The sequence below is a fragment of the Corvus cornix genome, chromosome 6 (genome assembly GCF_000738735.6).
Source record: "Corvus cornix cornix isolate S_Up_H32 chromosome 6, ASM73873v5, whole genome shotgun sequence".
NCBI lineage: Eukaryota > Metazoa > Chordata > Aves > Passeriformes > Corvidae > Corvus > Corvus cornix.
In genome coordinates, this window is record NC_046336.1 from 20,903,021 (window position 1) to 20,924,362 (window position 21,342).

At 42.7% G+C, this 21,342-nt stretch overlaps 1 protein-coding gene across 15 annotated transcripts in view; it reads right to left on the bottom strand.

The window, feature by feature from the left end:
- The window catches only part of CAMK2G (calcium/calmodulin dependent protein kinase II gamma), a 119,811-nt gene that overhangs the window by 50,022 nt on the left and 48,447 nt on the right, over window positions 1–21,342 (bottom strand). For all 15 annotated transcript variants that reach the window (XM_039554458.1, XM_039554446.1, XM_039554449.1 and 12 more), the window contains exons 3-5: window positions 15,838–15,897; window positions 651–705; window positions 7–72 (exon numbers count right to left, since the gene is read on the bottom strand). In XM_039554458.1, coding sequence (XP_039410392.1) covers window positions 7–72; window positions 651–705; window positions 15,838–15,897 — 181 coding nt within the window. The remainder of the gene's footprint in view (window positions 1–6; window positions 73–650; window positions 706–15,837; window positions 15,898–21,342) is intronic.

Genomic DNA, 21,342 nt, shown 5'->3' on the forward strand with positions numbered 1-21,342 from the left:
TCTTACCTGGCATCTGCTTCACTGTAGTATTCTCTAGCAACAATATCCTCAAAGAGCTCCCCACCAGTAACCCTGGAGTGCAAAAGAACAAAGGATGTTACAGAGCCCATGCTTGTGCAGTTCAAGGCTGCACAGGATATATATGGCCACCCACCTGGGCCCTTTGCCGCAGCCCGCATGGGAAACTGTGTTACAGGGGAACCAGGATGGTTCTCCACCACTATGGCACCAGCACTGCCATATCCATGTGACTGACCCCTTGCACTGCCTTTTCACCAGCACTGTACAGGACACTGTTGACACACTGTGCATGCATTGCCCATACACCTTTGCTGAGCTTAGTGTATGCTGAGCTTAGGAAGGACACCCCTCCTCTGACCCCCATTGGGCTGCCTCTGAGACAAAAATCAAACAGTCTCCATACACAGGACAGACATTCTTTGTCATCCCACACTTACACCTGGTGCCAGGAGCCTTCCTGGTCTGTCCCCACCACACAGTCAATGGATTTTTGTCAAATAGGCCAGGGGTATTTACAGGTCTCAAAGAAGAAAGGGAGAATTATACTAATGCAGGTGCTTTTTATTCCACTCTTAGTCAGCCATCAATGTGCCTGCATCACTGGTGAAGCATCAGAGAGAGACACTTACAGATCAAAGACGAGGTAATGGAAACCTTCTTCTGAAATACTGTCATGGAGTCGCACTGCAAAAACATAATCAAGAAACAGAGATTTACAGAGCATGTAGCAAATACGACACTTCACAAATCAAACTCATGCACACAACCAAGTTGTCTCTCAACCCACTGAGTTTATTAATTCCCCATGCCCTTCACTCTGTGTGCTCCCTTAGTGACCTATTTCCTTCCGTTATCTCAAAGGAACAGATGGGTGTCCTTCACATACATTCACCCCTCTGCAGCGTCAAAACAAGCTCTGAGTATCTTTGACGTCCTGTTCATTCTTCCTCTCTAGTGTTTCAGTACTCTGCTTTCACATCTGCCAACTTTTTCCTACATGCTCATATTTTGGCATCTCTCCCCACCCATTCTTATTTCCTAAAACAAACCCTTTTCCAAGTCCCAAAACAAGCCCCCAGGCCATAAACTGACTTCTGACCCTACCTGCATGTCAGTACCATTGGTCTTCTTTCTGCCTTTTATCTGTAAGGCTCAATGATGCTCTCTTCTGTTACTTCTTTTTTCCTCACTTCATTCTGACTTACACTGCAAATCCTTACCCAAAATTTAGAACCAGCTTCTTGTCTCATTTTTATGACCTGCTTGTTTCCAAAGACATATCTGATCATATACCACTTCTCAAAATTTCATCCACCTCCAGCTTCCTTACCTAGCCCCCCTTAATAATGCTCCTATTGCCTAAATTAACATTCATCTTTTACCTTTCCATGTCCCAGGCCCACGATGGGTCACCTTCCCCTGATATTTTGGGATCTCTGAGGTTCTGTTCTCCTTTCCCCATGTTACACACAGGCAATGACTACTGCACCTATGCATTCAGCACGGTGCCATTTTCTTCTGTCTGAATCAAAATCTCAATTTCTTTGACCATTCTTGGATACCTAGGCACTATTGTAATCCAAGAGGAGAAACTTCATATTGCTATGTAAACCCTACTTTTTGCTTTTCTCCTCTGCTGCAGAACTTCACTCTTTTCCCTGCCAGTCAGTTGCAAGATAGCAATTCTCTTTGACTCAATTCCTAAACCTTCACATCCTGACTAGAGCAAGATGTCTTCTTCACATGACCATCTCTAGTCTTTCCCTATTGATTCACCCAACTAAAGTAACTAGTTGAGACAAGACTGGGTCTCAGTCACTTTAATACCTTGTAATTGAGTATTGACCAAAGTAACATTGACCATTCTCATTGTTACAAGAAAAATCTCATTATCCTGCTCTGTCACTTCAATGGTCCCTTTGCCTCCCTTCCCTATCTTCCATTCTCTTCCACATAAAATACAGGTGACCTGTCTTGATTTTCCCAGCATCATGATTTTCTCTGTCAGTATCAAGAAGTCACTTTGCACCTCTTATCAGTGCATGACGTCAGCTACCATCACTGTCCTGTGAATGTTTCAAACTAGCACTTGGCACATATGGAACAGTTTTTGCACAGGTTGTCAGTGCTCTTCTCTACTCCTCCTTGCAACTCTCCTTGCACTCAAACTTGAAAGAGAGAGTAGCACAGATGTGCAGAGACCACTGCCAGTACCCTTCCTCAAAGGATTTAATTCTTTCCTTGTTCTTTTTGCCTGTTGATTCCCATACTTTTCCTCCCTTTATCTACAAGCTCTCTGGTCCCTTGGCCAGTTTCCCCTCCTTAGCATTTCTACTACATATCTAACTGCAGGGGTTTGGGAGGAGCACTCCATCCAGCAAAATGCTGTGAACAAGCCGGTACAGCATTCAGGTGCAACATGCTGTTCCTAATGCGTGAGAACAGAGACACCACCCTGACGAACTATGTTCCATAAATCACTTGCTGCAAACAAAAAATTCTTCCAAGTAAGCAGTTTTAGTTGGGTTTGTAATAACTTTATTGCAATACAAAATTGTGTTTACAAGAAAACTTGCCTCCTGAGCATTTGGCAGAAATCAGCAGAGGTGGCATTACGAAAATACAAGTGAGAAGAAAGGTATTTCCTAGGAGAGAAGATTTCCATTCAAGACTGGAAACAAGATGGAAAGCAGCTGAAAAAGACACTTGGATTTCCAGGGCAGGGCAGTTTTCACTCCAGTGAAGGCTGTTTGAGGTGAAAGCAGGACAAAAGCACATCAACAAGAGCTGAAGCCCAGAACACAGGCAAAAGCCTGTGAAGAGACCTTATGAACAGATGGAGAAACTTCAAGGAAAGCTGAATGTACTAACAAGGTCATGTTTGGTGATGCTCGGTGGGCATGAAAAAGCATTCTCCTTCCTCTGGTACCTGAAAGGTCACCAAAGCATTGCAAGAAACACCAAGCACAGAGGAGAGAGGCATGAACGAGATCATGATGGAGGAGGAGTACAGCCACCAGCACGTTGAGAACAGTGGCCATGAAAAAGGAACAGCAAACATGTCTGCAGGTAGAAGTGAGAAACAGTGAACGATAAACTTTGACGCAAAGATTCGGGCAGCAAATTACATCAGAAAATAAACCACAAATGAGCTGATTGGTGCTATTTCTTTGTCCCGAGAAAAGCAATTTTGTCAGCTACATTATGAAAAGGGAAGGAAGTAGCAATTCAGCTGGCAGAGACTGGCAGAGGCAGCAAAAAGAGCCTTCAAGGACAGTAAAACACTACTTGCGTCCTTAGGTGAGGAACCATGACAGGAGGACAGAGACAGTTCATAAATACTGACATTGTGCACCACCCTAGGGCTGCACAGCAAAAGAAGGCCTTGAAGGCAGGACACAGGTCATTAACTTAACAAGGGAACTGCCTCCTCACAACAACCTAGAATGATGCTAGAACAAAATCTGCCCAGGATTTAATCTGCTGAGGTAACAAAGCTCAGGGAGTAATGGCAGAACAGCAAAATCTAGAAAAGCTGTAGGAAAAATTACACTGGGCACCAGCACCTTGCGCATGAATAATTAGTGACAGCTCAGAATATTAAGCTTTACATGTGGAGGACGACAGCAATGAGGGAAGTCAAAAAGGACCAAAAAAAGTCTGAATATACCAAAACTCTTGTGACCCTCAATTCCAGCCCTAATATCATACCAGTGCAAAGAAAAAAAACAATCCTCAGTAGCAGAACAGAAATAAAACTAGTGTCCTTTCACCCTAAAGTTTTGTTTACCTACCCTCCTGCAGAGCCACAAGAGCTTTCCTGACCAGTAAGGAGACTGCAATGGACAGCTCTGAGGCCATGGTTCACTCTGCTGACATGCAACGTTAAAATACCCTGCTTTCTACTACAGTGCTAACTACCAGGGATGATTAGCTTAAAAACATGACCTACCTTTTGCAAAACTGTTCAACTGGTCCATGAAATGGCATATATTCAGAAGTAACTGAATAACAAAAAACATTTTAAAAGTTTCTGTGCCTCCTCTCCACTTTGGTTCACAAATATGATCCACATTGTGTGAATATTCACTATGAGGATACACTAACATCAGAAACCATCTGATACCTCCACTGTCCGGACAATATAGAGCCCTCTCTGCTTAAAGATAACCTGTGCAAGTGTCCTCCACCTGAAGGCAGAACACAGGTTCCTGAATGGCAAGTTCTAAGAGCAAAACTCAAGTACTGTGCTGTCCACTGTTTCAAACATCTTCCCATGAAAAGAGGATCTCATTTCTTCCACAGGCTGCTGGTCCTGACACACTGTCTAACAGCTCCATTACTACCACAAGTTCAGCTTTAACACAGCAGTTGAGCACAGCCTACAAAAGCTGCTCATATCTAAGTAAGCTGTTGACATGAGAGAGTGAAAAATATAATTATATGGAGACACTGGAGGGCAAAGTCCTCCCAAAACCTGATTATCCATAATAAGAAAAACAGAGAAATAAAAACAAAAGTATTCATCCAGTTAAACTTTCCTTCAAAAATATTATGGCATTCTTTTTTTTTTTTTCTCATCAGGGGACCAGTGATGCATGTGTCTAGCACGGCAGGCTAGACAAATGCACACATCACAAAAAGAGTCTCAAGTTCCAGCAAGAGGGAAGTTGCACAACAGTAACACAGTGTCTTCCAAAATACAACCACACTAAAAAGAGACCAGTATTTGCCAAGAAAGCTCATCTCACTCTATTCACCAGAAGATGAGGTGGATTATTTCTATTAGGTGATTCTGTTACCTGGAAGCAGCAATTCAAACCATATTTCCTTTGTAGCCAAACACTCTTAACACAGGGATTCTTACAGATGTAGGAAATTAGACCCTGCCAACACCACTCACAGCTGGATTCACCTGATGACTTTTCCCATTCCAAGATCTCTGATGGATGAAAGAGCATGTACTACAATGGTTAGGTTCACAAGAACAGAGAGGGGTGTAAGAAAGAAAACAGAAGCAAGTCAGACAACAAGGCACTAAATCAATTACAGGATATGGTGAAAGACTTCACACAGTTTTATTCAGGGGGAAAAAAAAAGGTGCCATCCACACACCAAAAAAAGAGGTTTTGTAGAGTTCACAAGCACATCTAATTTTGTAAGACTGATAAGGCTTACAGATAACTTTTGAAAGAATACCTAAAAATCCCCAGAGCACTAGTGAGCACTGCCAGAATAAATGCTGTCCAAAGGAGCAGCATCAATTACAGACTGGTAGGTAGAAACCTTTCCAACAAAACCAGCTGCTCAGTCAGCAGAAAGTGTGCATCACCACTTGGAAGATATCTCCAAGAAGCACATAGATTCTGGGAGGAATAAGCAGTGGTTTCAGTACAGCATCTTGATGAAGTGTTTTCAGCAACTCACAAAAAACCCCTTTTTTTAATGTATCTCCTGAATCTGGTACTGCAGTGGTACTCCACCAAGGGTGATGAGAGTCTGCTACTCAAAACTGTCCCTCCGATTTTAAATGCACACATGTAACTGCACTGTTAAAGAACTGTGAGGCATCACAAGACACAGCCTAGCTAACTGGTTTAAGCATCCTTCTCTTCCCTCAGTCTTCTCTCCAGCCTTATCCTATGTAAACTGATTTTACCTGTTCAGGAAGCATCTCCCACAAAGCTGGCCTTTTGGAAAAGAAACTAACAACAGAAAAACAGCAATACCAAATGGCTCCCTTTCCCCAGAAACTCACATCTTCAGCACAGCCTGATGCAAGTTAGGCACGTTTTTTTCCGTCTTGTGCGGATGTGTGTGTCAGGTCCGAGGCCCTAACGCAATCGAGAGCATTTGCAAAGAGCCTGATACCACACTGAGTGGCTCAAGGGGACTTGCTGTGGTTACTGAACCTAACAGCAGCTGTGTACCAGGAGTTCAAGCACTTTCTAAGAACATCTGCTGTGAATATTACTTTCCCCTGCCTGCTGTCTTCAGGGTCTCAATGGAAATCTTGCCTCAAGAACAGAACTTCAAGCTGCTACTTCAAAGTGTTTCAAAATCCTTGTGCACTTACATTTTTTATTTTAGAAAGAAATAATACTAATAAGCTATTATATTAACTAGAGAAAATTAGGCATTTTAGTGAAAAACAGCAATGCAGTAACAGTTATGTCATATGGTTTGCATTCCATGCCTGAACAAAGTGACCCTGTATAGACAGGCACAGCTCTCTGATGCCTGAGTGTGATACGAACCAACAGAACATAAGAGGAAAATCTCCTTCATGACAAACTGCACCAGCCTAACAACCAATGCAAATCGCTGCTGAGTCACGCAAAGCAAGGCTCTGTGAATGCAAAAGTTGAAGTGAATCATGAAGAAATCAGAAAAGATCTTTCAAATTTTATAAAAACCCAGCCGAACTACAAGAACATTAGACATTGAAAAGCAACAAGCATCTCATCTTTAAAAGGTCATATCTAAAAGGCTAATTGGTACTAGGGTCACAAACACAGAATATGCCTAGCCTAGCTTTGACCCACATCTCCCTTTCACTCTGTCCAGTGTGCTGAATATTATTATCTTTCTACTCTTATGTCAAGCACAACAGGCCAGGAGCATTTGTACCTGCCACATAAGCCCCAGGATGAACATTCCCTGTATCCCATATCCACAGAAAACAGTGGAGCAGGGCTGCACAGGGGCTTAGCCCTTGGTTGGGGCAGGCATGTTAACATAGGGTGATTTCTGGCAACTTGCTGCAAGTAAATATCTTAGAGCAAAGAAGTTTCCAAAGTCACAACAAAAAGCAAGCACAGAAGCAGAATTTCATAGGACAATTCCCAGTATCTTCATGTGGCAATCACTCATCTCTGCTTAGGAAAAGGCAACATGGGCTGAAATAGGCTTGCTCCTACACACCAGCAGTCTTTGCCTGTCCTTAGGGACAGTGTTCAAGCTACAGGTAATCTTGTCTGTTAAATCTAGGTTCACTGGTGCTCCTAATGTAAAGCATTTCGATATTATGGACCCATAAAGGACAGTATCAGACAACTACCTCTGCACGAACACACATCGAGTGCTGTGTTTATGCAATATTTAGGGCTCTCAAGTCGCCTGTGTCGCAGCACCTGCAGCAGAGCCAACACAAGGCAACAGAGGTTTATGGTTGTCTCCTGGGTCACGGTGACTGCAACACAGGAACTCTTCCATGCAGCCTTAGTAGTGCAAACTCAAAAGTGCTCTGGGATCTTCTAGTCTGAACCATGTTATTTAAACATCAGCCACTCATTAGAAACAACCCCAGCTTCACTTCTCAGCACTTTTCAACCAGACATCAGACATTTGCCTGGATCACGGAGAAATGGAGATGGTAAGAGATACTGCAAGGGTGTATTTTAAGAGACTCTGCATACCAGAAGATGCAAAATAAAATTGGGGGGTAAAACCTACCTGATGTCCTCTTCCACTGATATTATCCAACGTGCCAGGAGGTGCTGAAACTATAGATACAAATACACACGGCCCCACAGACTGCAAACTGAGCACTACCGTCCATAGCAGCACGAGTGACAAGTGAACTGACGCAGATGGCTCCCACCCACTCCCTGCTTCCCCAGCTGCTCACCAGCCTGGGCAGCCAAGACGGGAACTGTCCCACCATCTCCAAGCCTGGCTGTGTGCCAGGACGCTTCCTGCATGGTTCACATCACTCAGGATGTCTGTCCTGTGAGGAGCCACCACCAACCTGTGACTGCCTGTGAGCTGGGTGCTCAGCTCCCACCCCAGCTGTTTCTCTAATTACATTAAACACGCAGAATTCAGCTGCAGCTGCTCAGGCTGCTTCCAAAAGGACTCTCCTTTTAATTAAAAATTTGCTATTAAAAAGCATTAAATTGTGTAATTCAAATAATCCACTAGAAATCATCTGTCCCAGCAGCTAATGACCAGCTTTGTCAGAGCAGTAGCCAGCAGCAGCAGGACAGTTAGCTAACAGGACATAGCAGGCTGCTGTTCACCAGCCCCTCAGAAACGTGCTCTCCTTGCCTCCTCTCCCAAATCTGACACACCAAGGTCACAGTATGCTGGACATATACCAGCTTGCTGTAAACTTCCCGAACCCACAGCATTTCACACCAACTGCAGTTCCAAAGCTTTGGGAAATGGAAGAGAAGGAGGATTTGTTAATACTCTGCTCAGGTTCAGACAGAACCAAGCTGCTGCAGGCTCTGCAAACAAAGACAAGGAACAGTGCTAAGGAAGTATGAAAAGGCACACAAGCACAGAGGTGGGTTTCCTGCCCCCCCCCCCCCCCATTGTTCTCACTGTAACCTTTTTAACTCTGCAGCCCTAAAAAATGAGGCTAAGGCAGTGCCCAGTTGGGAAATTCCCTTATGCACAGAAATTCACAGCCTAGAAAGGAGCTGCAGGGAAAACAGTACCTTTCCTGTTACAAAATCTGTCTTTCTGTAGAGGTAAAAAGCAAAAGCAAAAAGAAAAAAATCCCACAAAGTATTTTTAAAAAACATTTCAGTGCCAAGTAAATGTTATTTTTCCTTTGATTTTATAATGTCTGTATTGAAAAGCTGAAGTTCAGCACATGATACATAACATTTAGAATGCCCTACTTAAACATTAGATGAGCCAAAAGAGTGCATTCACAGGAATATTTCCTGCTTTCCTGATAACAGTGCAATCATGACCATCCAGAATTGTTATTAATAATTTCCTATTAGCCACATAGCAGATAAGCAAAGTACTTCTGATAGCCACTAGTATTATATGAGAGCTCTTTCTGAAAACACCCAAAATCATAACAAGCCAACTTCACTGGTGTCTCAAAGAAAATATGCAGAGAACACCCACTTTATTAAAATTAATAAAATACAGATAGTGGCCATGACAAATTTTAGATCTCTCATGCAATCCTCTGCATCTTGACATTTCTGCCATCAGGGATGAATCCATGCAGGCAGGTGTTCTGCCTGTCATCCCCAAACCTTGCTGTGTGAAGCTGATGTTCTCAACTCCTGCCTCGCATTGCCCAGGACAGCCATGACCCCTTGGCTCAGACACAGGCTCTGTTCCAAAGGGCGGCTGTCCCCTGCAGGATTTCACCAGCGTGCAGCCGCTCCCTGCTCCGATCAGGCCTCTGGCAGAGGGAACCCAAAGGAGGCTCCCTCCATTCCTCATTGTGGGGGGGAAGGGAGGAAGTAGCAGAGTCCTCCTCTGATTTGTGCAGTACCTGTGAGTGCTGAGAATCTGGCCCTCATCCCACCGTTTATTTTTTTAAGGGATTGCTTGCATACAGATAAATCTCACAGCTAAATAGATGAATAACAGAATGCAAATATGTCTCTAGTACAGACAAGAGAGACGTACAGAATAAATATATCCCCTGGCAAGGAAAAAAATGCTATTATTACTCCACTTCCAAATTGAGATGGATTATGGAGAAATGCTTCTCTTAAAACTATAGGAAAAGCTATAGGAAGAGGCGGCAGTAAAAGAAGAAAACATGAAGAGGTAAATAATAGTGAAAGAATTAACTGTGAAAACCAGAATGAGAAATGAAAAGGTGGACTGCCTGGGGTTTTGGGGAGCATTCTATCAGGCAGACATGCACGGGCACTCACCTAAATCTCTAATAGTGCCGAGACTGGAAATAATAAACAGTAACTTGCAGCTCAAAGGCTCAAACTTTCTAGCAGGAACTCACTTCAGCTGATAAGTCTGTTTGAGGGATTTTTGAGTGTTTGTTGGTGAGTTTTTTTCTTTTGGCAAGGTAGAAGGAGAGCAGGTTAAAGGCATAAATCCAAGCACATTATTGTTTGACCTCTTAGGAAGCTCAGCAACTTGCTGTCCTCTCAGACAGCCCCATGACACTTCCAAGGAAAAGCTGCTCCGTAACTGAGAAAGTCCCAAAGCATAACTCTTACTACAAGGTCTCTTTTACTCCTACTCCACCTTCCCCATACCATCCCCTCTCTGCACCAGAAGCAGTGTCCCAGCAATAGAAATCACAGGGCAGCAGATTTAAACAGCTGGCCATGCATGGGAGCCTCCCACTTGGAAACCACTGAGTATCCATAGGGCAGCAATCATGGCCAAAACACTGGAGAATCCCCAGCATTTTAACTATTCTTTGCACATCACATCCTTTCTGTCCCAATTGCAAAGGCAGTCTGGATGCCTGCAGCCAAATGAAAACAAGGAAATCTGCTGTTTACAGCAAAACACAGCCTACGTTTTTTTCTTGTTCACTAAGGAAGCAATTCAAATCTCTTGTTAAGGGAAAGGTGATAGGAAAACATTCCAAATGGCAGCAGGGGGGAAAAACTGAAGGCTTTGTTATCAAAACTAGTATCTTAGAATGAGAAATGAGTGAACCTGAAGTTGTGGCTGATACCATCAAGACAACAAATCCAGTATTAAGTCTGCAGACATGGTCCATGCACCCCGTTTCCCACATAGGTTCATTATGAGCGTGGTGGGATTCTCCAGCTGGGCTGCACACAAAAGCACAGCATCCTTCTTTCTGTCTTTGCACCACTTCACACCTCAATTGTAACCATCATTTAAGGGCACACTGGAGCCCTTTTCTTACACACATCCATCAAAATCACTCCCACAACTCAGAGGTACTAGGAGGACAGACAACTTGTGAAAGGAAATAAAACTCAACTGGGTCAAAAGAAATTCTTCTAATTCACAGGAGATTTCTATACCATTTTCTCCCCACTTTAAATATGGACATGTCCAAAATTGTGGTTTATGCTGACAAAAGCCAATGGATAGAACTTAAAGTAAAAAGAATTCAGGTGCAAGTGTATTTTGGAGAAGAAGTCTGAAGTAGGAAAAACCTGAAAAAGCAATAATTCTGATAGATGCTGAGGACAGCATTTCACCACTGCTATAAATTCCCTCAAAGAAATTAACTCTGAAGCTGTTCAGCAGATGATACAAAGGCAGAAATCAGAAACAGAATTTGGCTCTGGCTATTGGGCTACTACCAACCTCTCTTAAAATACGTATTTTTATTATTCTAGACTTACGTGCATGCAGTTCTTCAGAGCAATGGGCTGCTATGAGCTGGGACACAATGACCAATCAGAAGTGCTCAGTTTCAGCTATGAACAAAAGATATTCAAGAACTACTTTTGTACAGCTGGGTTAAAAATATCTAAGAAAGAGTACAGATCAACTGGTGACAAATCCAGAGAAGAGGCACATACTTAGATGGCCATAACAAAGAAAATTTAGGAGAAGAACAACACCTAACAACACAGTGGACAAAATCCACACACACAGCAGACTTCTGCTCTGTACACTGAACAAGTCACAACACTACCTTTGTAGAAGAACACAAGAATGCTAGAAAAGAGTTTTCAAAACTATGAATGATGATTTTCATCAAATTTTGCATCATTACTGCTTTGGGAGTCCTAAGACAGAAAAGGTCATGTTCAACACTTTTCTGAACTTATATCTTCACTGAACAAACCTGCAGGAAGATTCTAGGGTTCCCAGTTCTGTCACTGCTCTAAGCATTTGATGGGTAGCAGGAAGCATGGGAAAACCATGAATTTTTCACAAGACAGTCTCTGTAGTGGATGAACTACATGACTTCAAATTCACAGACTGACTAAACTGAAGTTTTCAACTAAGCAGAAGACCAAAAGAGCTGTTCCAGTAAGCAAGAGTTGATATTCAAGACATTGTAAGTTTAACTCTGATCTTAGGAATTGCACAAGTTCCAGTGGCACAATCAGCAAAGCTTCTGCAAATGAAGGATCAGGGCTGTGAGTGTTCATATAGAAATCTGCCTCTTTCTAGAAAAATGGGGATTAAGGGAAAAGACAGCTGTATCATTCTCTTCTACATGTTCACAAATACATCCATGTCTAATGTCACAAGATCTATACATAAGTGAATCACTGTAACACTAAGTTGTTCTAGAAGTGGGATTTCCCACAGAGCCATGACTCCTGCCAACTTCCACAAGCACTTTATCTCCTTATGGACAGTGGGGTTTTAATGATGTTGTCTTCTGCCTCTAACACACCCATATCCTCAGTAATGGGTGCATTTTTGAAAAGAACAGATCACTGATTGATCTCTGTCCAATTCTGCTGTATTTGATGATCATGGCTGGCAAATGGCTCTCTGGGCCAGAATACAAAGCTCTCTAGAAGCTGTCAGAAGGAAAAAGAACAAATCAAAATTTAGGGAAAGAAGTCCTTCCTCTACTGAAGTCCGACCAGCTATAATGACACATTCCATATCATGCATACCATGAGTCAGAAATCAGAAGAAAATTGCCTCAAGTCAACTTTCTTTTGTCCAGACAAAAAACCCCCATATTGCAACACCAAGCTTTTAGAAGGATTACTCCACTGTGATTACCTTGGCCATAATGTGCATCTAAGGACAAGCCAAACACCCAACTACAGAGCCAAAGCCTGTAATTAGGGCTGAGATTTGATGAACGCATGTTAGGTTAACCCAGAAATCAGTCATTTCACAAAAAGCAACGGCAAATGGAAATATCACTATTACTTTGTATCTAGAGAAATCTTTATTTTATCAGAGTAGCAGTGTTATGGTCAGTGTGTTGCAGTCCAGAATCAACTGTCCTGCAGTAAAAGCATAAGAACCACAAATTCAACAACAGGCTTGTTTTATATCCTGTGTACAGGCAAGAGAGAAAAGCAGCCTGCCTCAAAAAGTCCTAACTTTAGGTCCTCTGCCCCAGACTTGCTACAGGCTCAGGTCCCTGTAGGAGAATGGGATTTGCTGCAACACAGTTTGCAACAAAACCAGTAATAACAAAACTTGAGATGGAAAGCAAATGCAAAATCTGCAGAATTCTTTATGGTTTGTGCAGTGTTACTCACATAGCTCACACTGAGGCAACACACCAAGTACTCACCCAGAAGAGTTTACAACATGGAATGCCAGTAACTAGGTGATTACTAACTGCTAATACACATTTCGAGGAAAAAAATACCACTATGTTAGAACAACATGTTTCCCTTCTATGACAACATAACAAGTCCAAGGAACACGGAAGCAGCAATGCATGTAGCATCTGGACTTCAGCAAGCCTTCTGACAGCATCTTACATGCTCTTTCCACAAGCAATTAAGAAAAAATGTGTATTCAAAACTAGCTGACAACAGTGTATACAACTCATTGAAAAACTACTCAAAATTGATCACTGTCAAACAGGAACGATGTATCAAGTGATATCTTCAGGAGTTTGACTGGAGTCCAACAGTATTCAACAGTGTTATTAGTTATCTACACGATGCAATATATGGCATTGTTATTAAAGGCCACATTACTGTGGGAGCTGTAACCCTTCTACACTATCAGCAGATAAATCAAAATGGTTTTGACAAATCTGGAGGGGGGAACCCACAGACAGGATTTCTTTCTGTCTTTTTAAATAAAGACAAAGGTAATACACACTTCAATAGGAATCCATCTATACAAGATGGAAAAATTATTTGCTTGCCAGAAGTTGTGCAGAAAGTAGTCTGGAGCAATAATGTGTCAGAAAACAAATATACATCAACAATAAAATGAAAAGCTTCAAAGGTTGATGTACAAAACAAACATCTTTGGTGGGACAGGTGAAGCAATTCTTTCTCCTCTGGACAGCACTGACATGACCTCAGTCAGAATCTTATGTCCAGTTTTGGGCATCACATTTCTAGAAAGATATGAAGCAACTGGAGAGAGTCCAGAAAAAGAGGAGGGGGGAAAGAAAAAAAAAAAGTCTGGAGGTCTAGAAAACATGACATATGAGAAAAGATTGAAAGAACTGGGTTTGTTTAGTCTGAAGAAAAAGACTAAAAAGAGACATGATAACAGTCTTCAAATATGTAAAAGATTGTTACAAGAAAGAAAAACTACTTTCCACAGATACTCCAGATAGAATTAGAAACAACAAGCTAAGAGAAAGGCAAATTATATTTTTAATGTTTAACTGACAGAAAAATGAAACATTTGAAAGACAGCCACCAGGGGCTGTGAAAGAATAAAAGGTTTTTAAGTACAAACATGCCTGGAACCAGGTATAAAAGATTTTCACAGGACTGCTGAATGAACCATATAACTTCTTGAGGTCTTATTCAACACACTTTGATTCTGTGTTGTAGGCATAAAAATTAATACCCTTATTTTTATTTGTAAGGACTCACTGAATTTACAATGACTAGTTCCTTTTCTTAAAAGAAAAACTGTTCTTTCTTGGGAGACAAGAAATTCTCTGTAAAAAATGCAAGGACCCCTGACATTCCCCAAAACTGTCTTTTCCAAACCACAATAGAACAGGAGACAAGCCCTCCCACTCATTACAACTGTAGAATTGAACCGGGAATGTAATACATTTCTCTCTTCTATGCTGTTTACTTATAAGAGTGGTTTCCCTCTTGTGTATAAGATTTACTCTGTGAGAGGTCTGGAAAGAAAAGATGTAAGGAATTATAAAAAGGAGAGATGATGGAAGTGAAGTTAAGGTCAAAATGTAACGTGACATAACCTACTCTACTAAATATAGCAAGTCTTACAGCGCAAATGAAGTGCCATAACTAGAGTTTCAGTCATTTTGAATACTGCCAAGCAATAAATTTACTAGCTAATATATTCATCGGTGCAAATTACTGCAGAAGGTGGCCCCTGCTCCTCTCCTCAAGCCATACCTACACCACAACTACACTCACATGCAAGAAAGCTCTTTCTGATTAAAAGATGCTGCTGAAGAACTTTGCATTATGTGAGGTCCTGAGCTTGCGGAAATTGCTTGTTTGTCACGTATGGACTAGAGTACAAATGCCAGTCCATGGGGTATGCTCTAAGGCCTTTCCTCTTCCAGGCCTTCACAGGACAGGAATAAGTGACTACAAAGCCAGAAGTCAGGAGACCAGAGAGGTGCCCTTAAAGTATTATCTTCACTGACTGAGTTATGCAAAAGTAAGACAAGGTAATACATCATAGTCTTCTCAGCCATGGATATTTAACTGTGGTTTGGTTAAAAGTGCCAGTTTAGAATTTCTTAATGTCTTCTTAAATAAATTAGCTCAAATCAGATTGTAGCTAGGATCCTAGAGGCTTTATTTATTTAAAAAAGCTAAAAAGGGGATTATTAATGGTCCAAGCTTCCATGGTGCTTTGGAACTAGATAAAAGTCCATGCCCTGTCTCTACATTTCAGTAAATAAGGTAGGGTTTTTTATGTAGTTCCTAATTTTGGTTCTTTCTGTATTTCTAGACAAACTATTCCCTTCACTCCAGTAGTCTTTTCCTTAAATATGGGCAATTTGTTTTGGTCTCTTGTTTTTAAAGTAAGTGGCCACTGCAATGAGAAGAGCTGAAGTATTAGCTCACCCTCCTTCAATTTTGGGCACATCTCTGAATACAGCATTTAAACTGACATGTCACTAAGGGCCAAGGAGAACAAACAGAAGATGGATGTGGGGAAGACAAACACAACACCTCACCCCTACTGCAGAATGTCAGACGAGCAGACAAGAGTCATGCATCACCCAAGGAGCAGGAACAGCTCTGCAGGGGTGAGCAGGCGGGAACACGGCACTCTTAGGTGAGCGTCTGGGTCAGGATGCTAAGGAATGGGACAGGGCTGGATGCGGAATTTGTCAGAGAGATAAACTGTTGAGGTGATTTCAACAGGCAACTTCAATGAGCTGTTGTGAACATTCAGAATACATCTGTTCTCTTACAGTGTGCTAGCTGAGACACGTTGCTACTCCTGTCTCACCCCCATCCCTCTGAGCCCAAGGAAGTTTACCAATATTTGGATGCTTTAGAAGTCGGCAAATTCGAGCTTCACGTTCCAGTTTCTGGTGATCTGAAAGAAAATAAGAAACAAGGTGTTAAGCACCACAACTCTGAATTAAGCTCTTGTTCATATTCAACAGGGAGAGGAACACAGTGACCCGGCAGACATCCTGAAGGCTGGGAACTGCTGGAACACAACTGTCTCCCAAAACTTCACAGGCATTTCAGGCGAGGGCTATGCAGCTGAGGCTGCACAAGGACTGCTGCTCCCACTACAGAGCCAGCACTAAACTGGTATTACATCCTTTGATTCAAAGTGAGTAGCTGCAGAATGAAAAGCACAGCTCTTCCATCAGCTTCCCAAATATGCAAAGCCACTTCCAGTGAGATCCCTTCTGAGAGTTACCCCTTCTCCAAGGCTGGAGAGTTGGAGGGAAAGTCTCAGAAGAAATAACACACATGAAATGGGAAAAGGAACTGCTTCCACTCCAAAAGAAACACCGTGAAAGATGGGCAGAGTAGGACAGAGAAATATACAGTTCCTGCTAGTGCACAGCCATCACACGAAGTAGGGAACTCTGCCAGCTTCAGTGAACTGTAAAGGTAACCATACTTCAGTACCCATGGACAGACTCGCTGGTGAAATGCTGATCACGCACTTAGAAATCTCCAGGCAAGAAGTTCTGCCCAAATGCTAAGTATGCTTATTCCAGCCCAAAGGCAACATCAGTTCATGCACGACATTCATCTGGATTAAAGAAAAATATCAAGGAGAGTAAAAAATGGTTTCTCTTCCCATGTGCGAGTTCAAAGAAAGGAGAAGGAGTTGGAGCAATTCTGCCTTTCTCAGTCAAGAAGCAGGGGGCTTTTTAGCCACTGAGACTTTTCACTACAGCAATGGTTGACTCCTGAATTTACACTACAACACCCCCATCTTCTCCTGTGAAATGCTCACACTGGACAAGCACAGATTGACTGAAAGGAACTGAGGGAGACAAAATCTTTTAGGCAGCCCTGGCAGCTGCTGAAGTCTAGACTTTTGTGGATGCAGATGCCTAGAACGAGACAAGTAAGAACTTCCAGTGCTTGGACTCCCTGTTCCCATCAAAAGAACATAGCAAGAGGAATTAGCAGTCCCTGCCCACTCTTGACATTTCCTCTCTAGCACAGGTGTGACTCTGTACCCCTGTGACACACAGACCTCCACAGGAGTAAGCAGGACCCTTGGCTGGTTGGACTACTCAGCAGATCACTGGTAGGAATGCAGCACCCTTTGATTCATAGGAACTCCACTAGAGACCCACTTCAACAAAGCCGCACTGCACTACTCTGCCTGAAAACTGCCTGTTCAGCTCCTTGGTCTCTGCATCATCTTCCCTTCTCTCTGAAAAGGAGGCTTTGGGCAACTGTTCTCTTCCCCATGAGCAGAAGACAGAGACTGAGCCAAATCACAGCACAGAACACTTTCCTCTCCCAGGCTGGGAATAGAAGCTCAGGGCATTGCACGATTCCACTGCTGAACTATTGAAAATGTCCCAGTTAATACTTTATACGGCTGAGATGTGCTTACATCCTCATCTGCTACTGTTCAGGGATGGGGGAAGGTAAATTACTCCTTTCATCTCTCCTTCCTTTTCAGTCCTGGAAATTATTGTTGTTGTTGCATATATTTTAGAGTTCTATGCCAGAACCACTCTCCAATAAAATACCAGGCAGCAAGAAAGCCTGGAGAGCTTCCATGCTCCTGAGGCCTTGGTGCAGTGCAAGCACTTTCTCACCTGCATTGGTAGAGAGGGGTGGGGGTGTCTTGGCTTCCCTTTTAGCAGCACATCTCACAAATGAAGTATTGCAAAACACAGTTGCAAGGTAACAGACAGTGCTGCACACTTTGCACGCAGGACAGATTCTCACAGCAGGACAACAGTTTAAGATAAACTATCCACAGCCTGCTTGCATGCTTGGGTCTTGCAAGTTCCCCACTTTCCCTCCCAGCTCTACTTGGAACTCCTGCAGAAGGGGATCCTTCATCCACCCAGATCACATTGCCCTTGTGCACAGTTATACTTGCTGAGAATCTGTTCCCAAGTACAAGGACACAGAGAAGCAGACAGCAAAAACAGCTGAGCAAAGGGGGAAGAAGAGGCAAGAGCTCACCACGTGCTACTCAGCCACCAAGTCCTGACAGTCAGAACAGACAGCTGACACGAGCAAGGCTCAAACAAAATGACATAACCATCAAAATGCCATGGGAGATGTAAATCAAGAGCAATTGCTCCCCTGAAATCCTACACCATCGTGCAGAGGGAGGGGAGCTGGCAGGGCAGCTAGTGTTCATGGGCAGCAGCCACACCAGAACTTGTGACAAGAGGTCACCACCCCACACCCCATCCCTCCAGCACCACACAGCCTGGCCGGAGACCAGAGGAGGAGTACAGCACTCCAGTCACAAGGTACAGGAAACTATTTCTGGTTGGGGGGAAAGCATACCACACTCTTCTGTCTCCAGGACAACAAAACAGGCCAACTCAAGCACAACTCACAGAGAAAAAGAACACTCCAGCCCCGGGAGCACCAGCCCGCAGTAGTCAGCCACCACAACTTAGAGCAGTGAAAGGTCAGGCTGGGCGGGTTTCCTGCCGCAGGTCCTAGAGGATCACAGCTCCCATTCCTGCAGGATCACCTGTCCTCTTCCAGGCAGCATCAGGACACAGCCTAACCAGTGACTTGATAAATGCTCCCCCACCCCATCCCCAATGGTCTTCATCATCTGGTGGTCTTTGGCATGGTGTAGACATTTAACTCTCATCAAATCAGCACCAGAGTCAATTTGGTACTTGTGGGGAACAACCTGGTACCTAAATGCATAACGAATAAAAACAGAATCTCAATTTTCTACCTTACTCTGGTCTAACAAAGGTTATTCCCAGTAGGAGACAAAACATCCGAAACTTTTTGAGTCCAGCAGAGCAGCGAATGAGTTCGCTTTAATGCCTCTCTCATACAGGGTCTCTCTGTACTTTAAAATGCAAAGTAGTCTTAACTATATTAAAATAACAATTAAAAGATCCCTTACTTACCAAGAGCTTGCAAAGAAATAATTTCTCTTCCCTCTGCCCTAAAGATAAAACTTATTTCTTCAAGTCATTTGTGCATTCTTGATGCACAGTGGAAGAACACCTCATAGCTAACAGGAACACAACAACACATCTGACCTACCTTACAGCATTCTAGGCCTGGGACATTGGGCCTATTTCCCACCTTTCACAAAACCGTGAAATTCAACCAGTAATTTCCATAACTTGCCTAAAACAAAGTATATCCTTTAGATAACATAAGGGTTCAAATGCAGGATTTCAAGTGATAAATAAAGTCATACACCCACAGAAATTACTCCAAATGTTAGCTATCCTTCCTGTTAAAATTCGGCACTGCTGTTCCAAGTCTGAATTCATCTACCTCCTGCTTCCAAATATTGGATTTCATTAAGCTCTTTTCCTGCTATGTTACAGAGCTGTCTAGCCCTGAACAATAGCTGATGCTTAAAACTTAAGTACAGGATATTACAAACACTCATCTAATATTCATTTACTGTTTTCCAGCCAAAAAAAAAAAAAAATCTTGCTGTTTGGAAAATTATTCTATCTGCAGTCTGAAGCAATGAGTATCTACAAAGACAGGAAAGTGCACTCTATGTATCTCTTTTGCAGCTAAATTTAAAACGTAAATGCTTAAGAAGATGGTACTTAAAAACAAGAGAAAACTTACTTATGTTTGGTACACAAACTAAGGTGTGAGTATCTATTTATCAGTCCTTTATATGATACGATTTTTTTATCTCTGTTTAGGATGTAAACCTACATTTAACCCAAGTATCTTTAACATTACTGCTCTGTAAATATGGCCCTGTCATTCTAGTGATGTTACAGCTGGGTTTCCTTAGAACATACCTGATGAGAAAATGCCTTTTAAGAGAACTGGGATTTCTTTGGGATGGGTTTTGATTTGGCCAGGGATTTACTCAAATAGAAAACAAGAATGACTGTGTTAGCATCACTTGTAACAGTCAAGGACCTAAAAAAATGAAACTGCTCCATTTTATACAAACATGCAGTCCGCTCACTAGGGGAGGACTCTTCATGCACAATGGATGGACAGAAATGGCTGCGCACAATTGGTAAACCCACTGCTGTAAGAAACTCTAGCTGAGAAGGTTAAAACAACAACCCTGCCTGAGTACAGAAGACAGCAGACCAAAACTATTACAGTTTGTCCTGATTGTCCACAATACATCAAACTTCAGCAGATACTCAGGATAACTTGATGCTAAAGAAAGGTGTACCCAACAGAAATAAAACCCAAAATGCAGACAGCTTTACTTCACAAACACCTGGCCATCTCCAGCAGAGAGTGGAATATGACTGGTTTTATACTGATGCACACTTCCTACTCTTTGCTAAGAAAATAATTTTATTGTCTGGCCAGTTCAGTCTGATATCCCAACGATGTAGTGGCAGAGATGGATGAATAACGTGAGACCAAATTTCTGGGATCCATTTTTCCCCAGGGAAATAGTTCCCAGTTTTCTACTCTAGCCACTACATGCATGGCTGCTTTGCAGGACGTTTTTCCTCACCAGGTCTTTCTCCTCCAAGGGTACCCAAGACCTGGAGAACATTTTCAGACACAGGGTACAGGATACCTACACATCCCAGTAGTCTAGAGCTGCCAAGTGAGAACATTTACATAACAACAACAACAAAAAGATGAAGAAAAAGGTCACTGTGCTTAATCAGCTTGTTAGGAAGCTGTTTGAGGAAAAGGGGCTGCCAGGGAAGTGCAGGGAGACCTGTCTGCACGGAGCTGAGGTATGCTTGTGAGAGGCAGAGCCTGAAGAATGACACAAACCCAAAAAGGAGATCAGTCCCAAGCAGGCGGGGTGAGGGCCAAACCCGAGCCAGAGAGCAGGAGGAGCTGGTTAGGTGTCAGGTGCCAACACTGCCACCCTGCACTGGCAGCACAGCACGAGATCCTCCTGACTTCAGACAGAGCTGTGATGCCCTGACTGACTCCTGCTCCCAAGAGATGCACAGGAGGGTTCTGTTTCAGCTATGGGGAGCTGCCATGTGAACACGCTCTCCAGCCACAGCTTTGCCGCAAGCTCCACGAAGGATCAATGGCCAGGGAGGTTGAAAGAGAAGTGCCCTTTGTGAATCCCATACCCTCCACCTGCCCAAGGAACACTGACATTTATTGCTCTAGGAACAAATGTGAGAAAAACCACCCCTATTTCAGGTCATTCCCTCTTCTGGCAAGAGGAAGTAGAAGTCAGCATTAAAAACTAATTGAAATACTGAACAAAAAAATTATTGACATAAATCAAACCAAGACTTATCAGTGAAAGTGATTAATTTCACACCTACCAGAAAACAAGGTGTAAAAACTTAATTCTAACATACTTTCTTCAACAAGCATTAGAAACACAGCACTGTTTCAAAATGGTTCCCTGTGCAAAGGA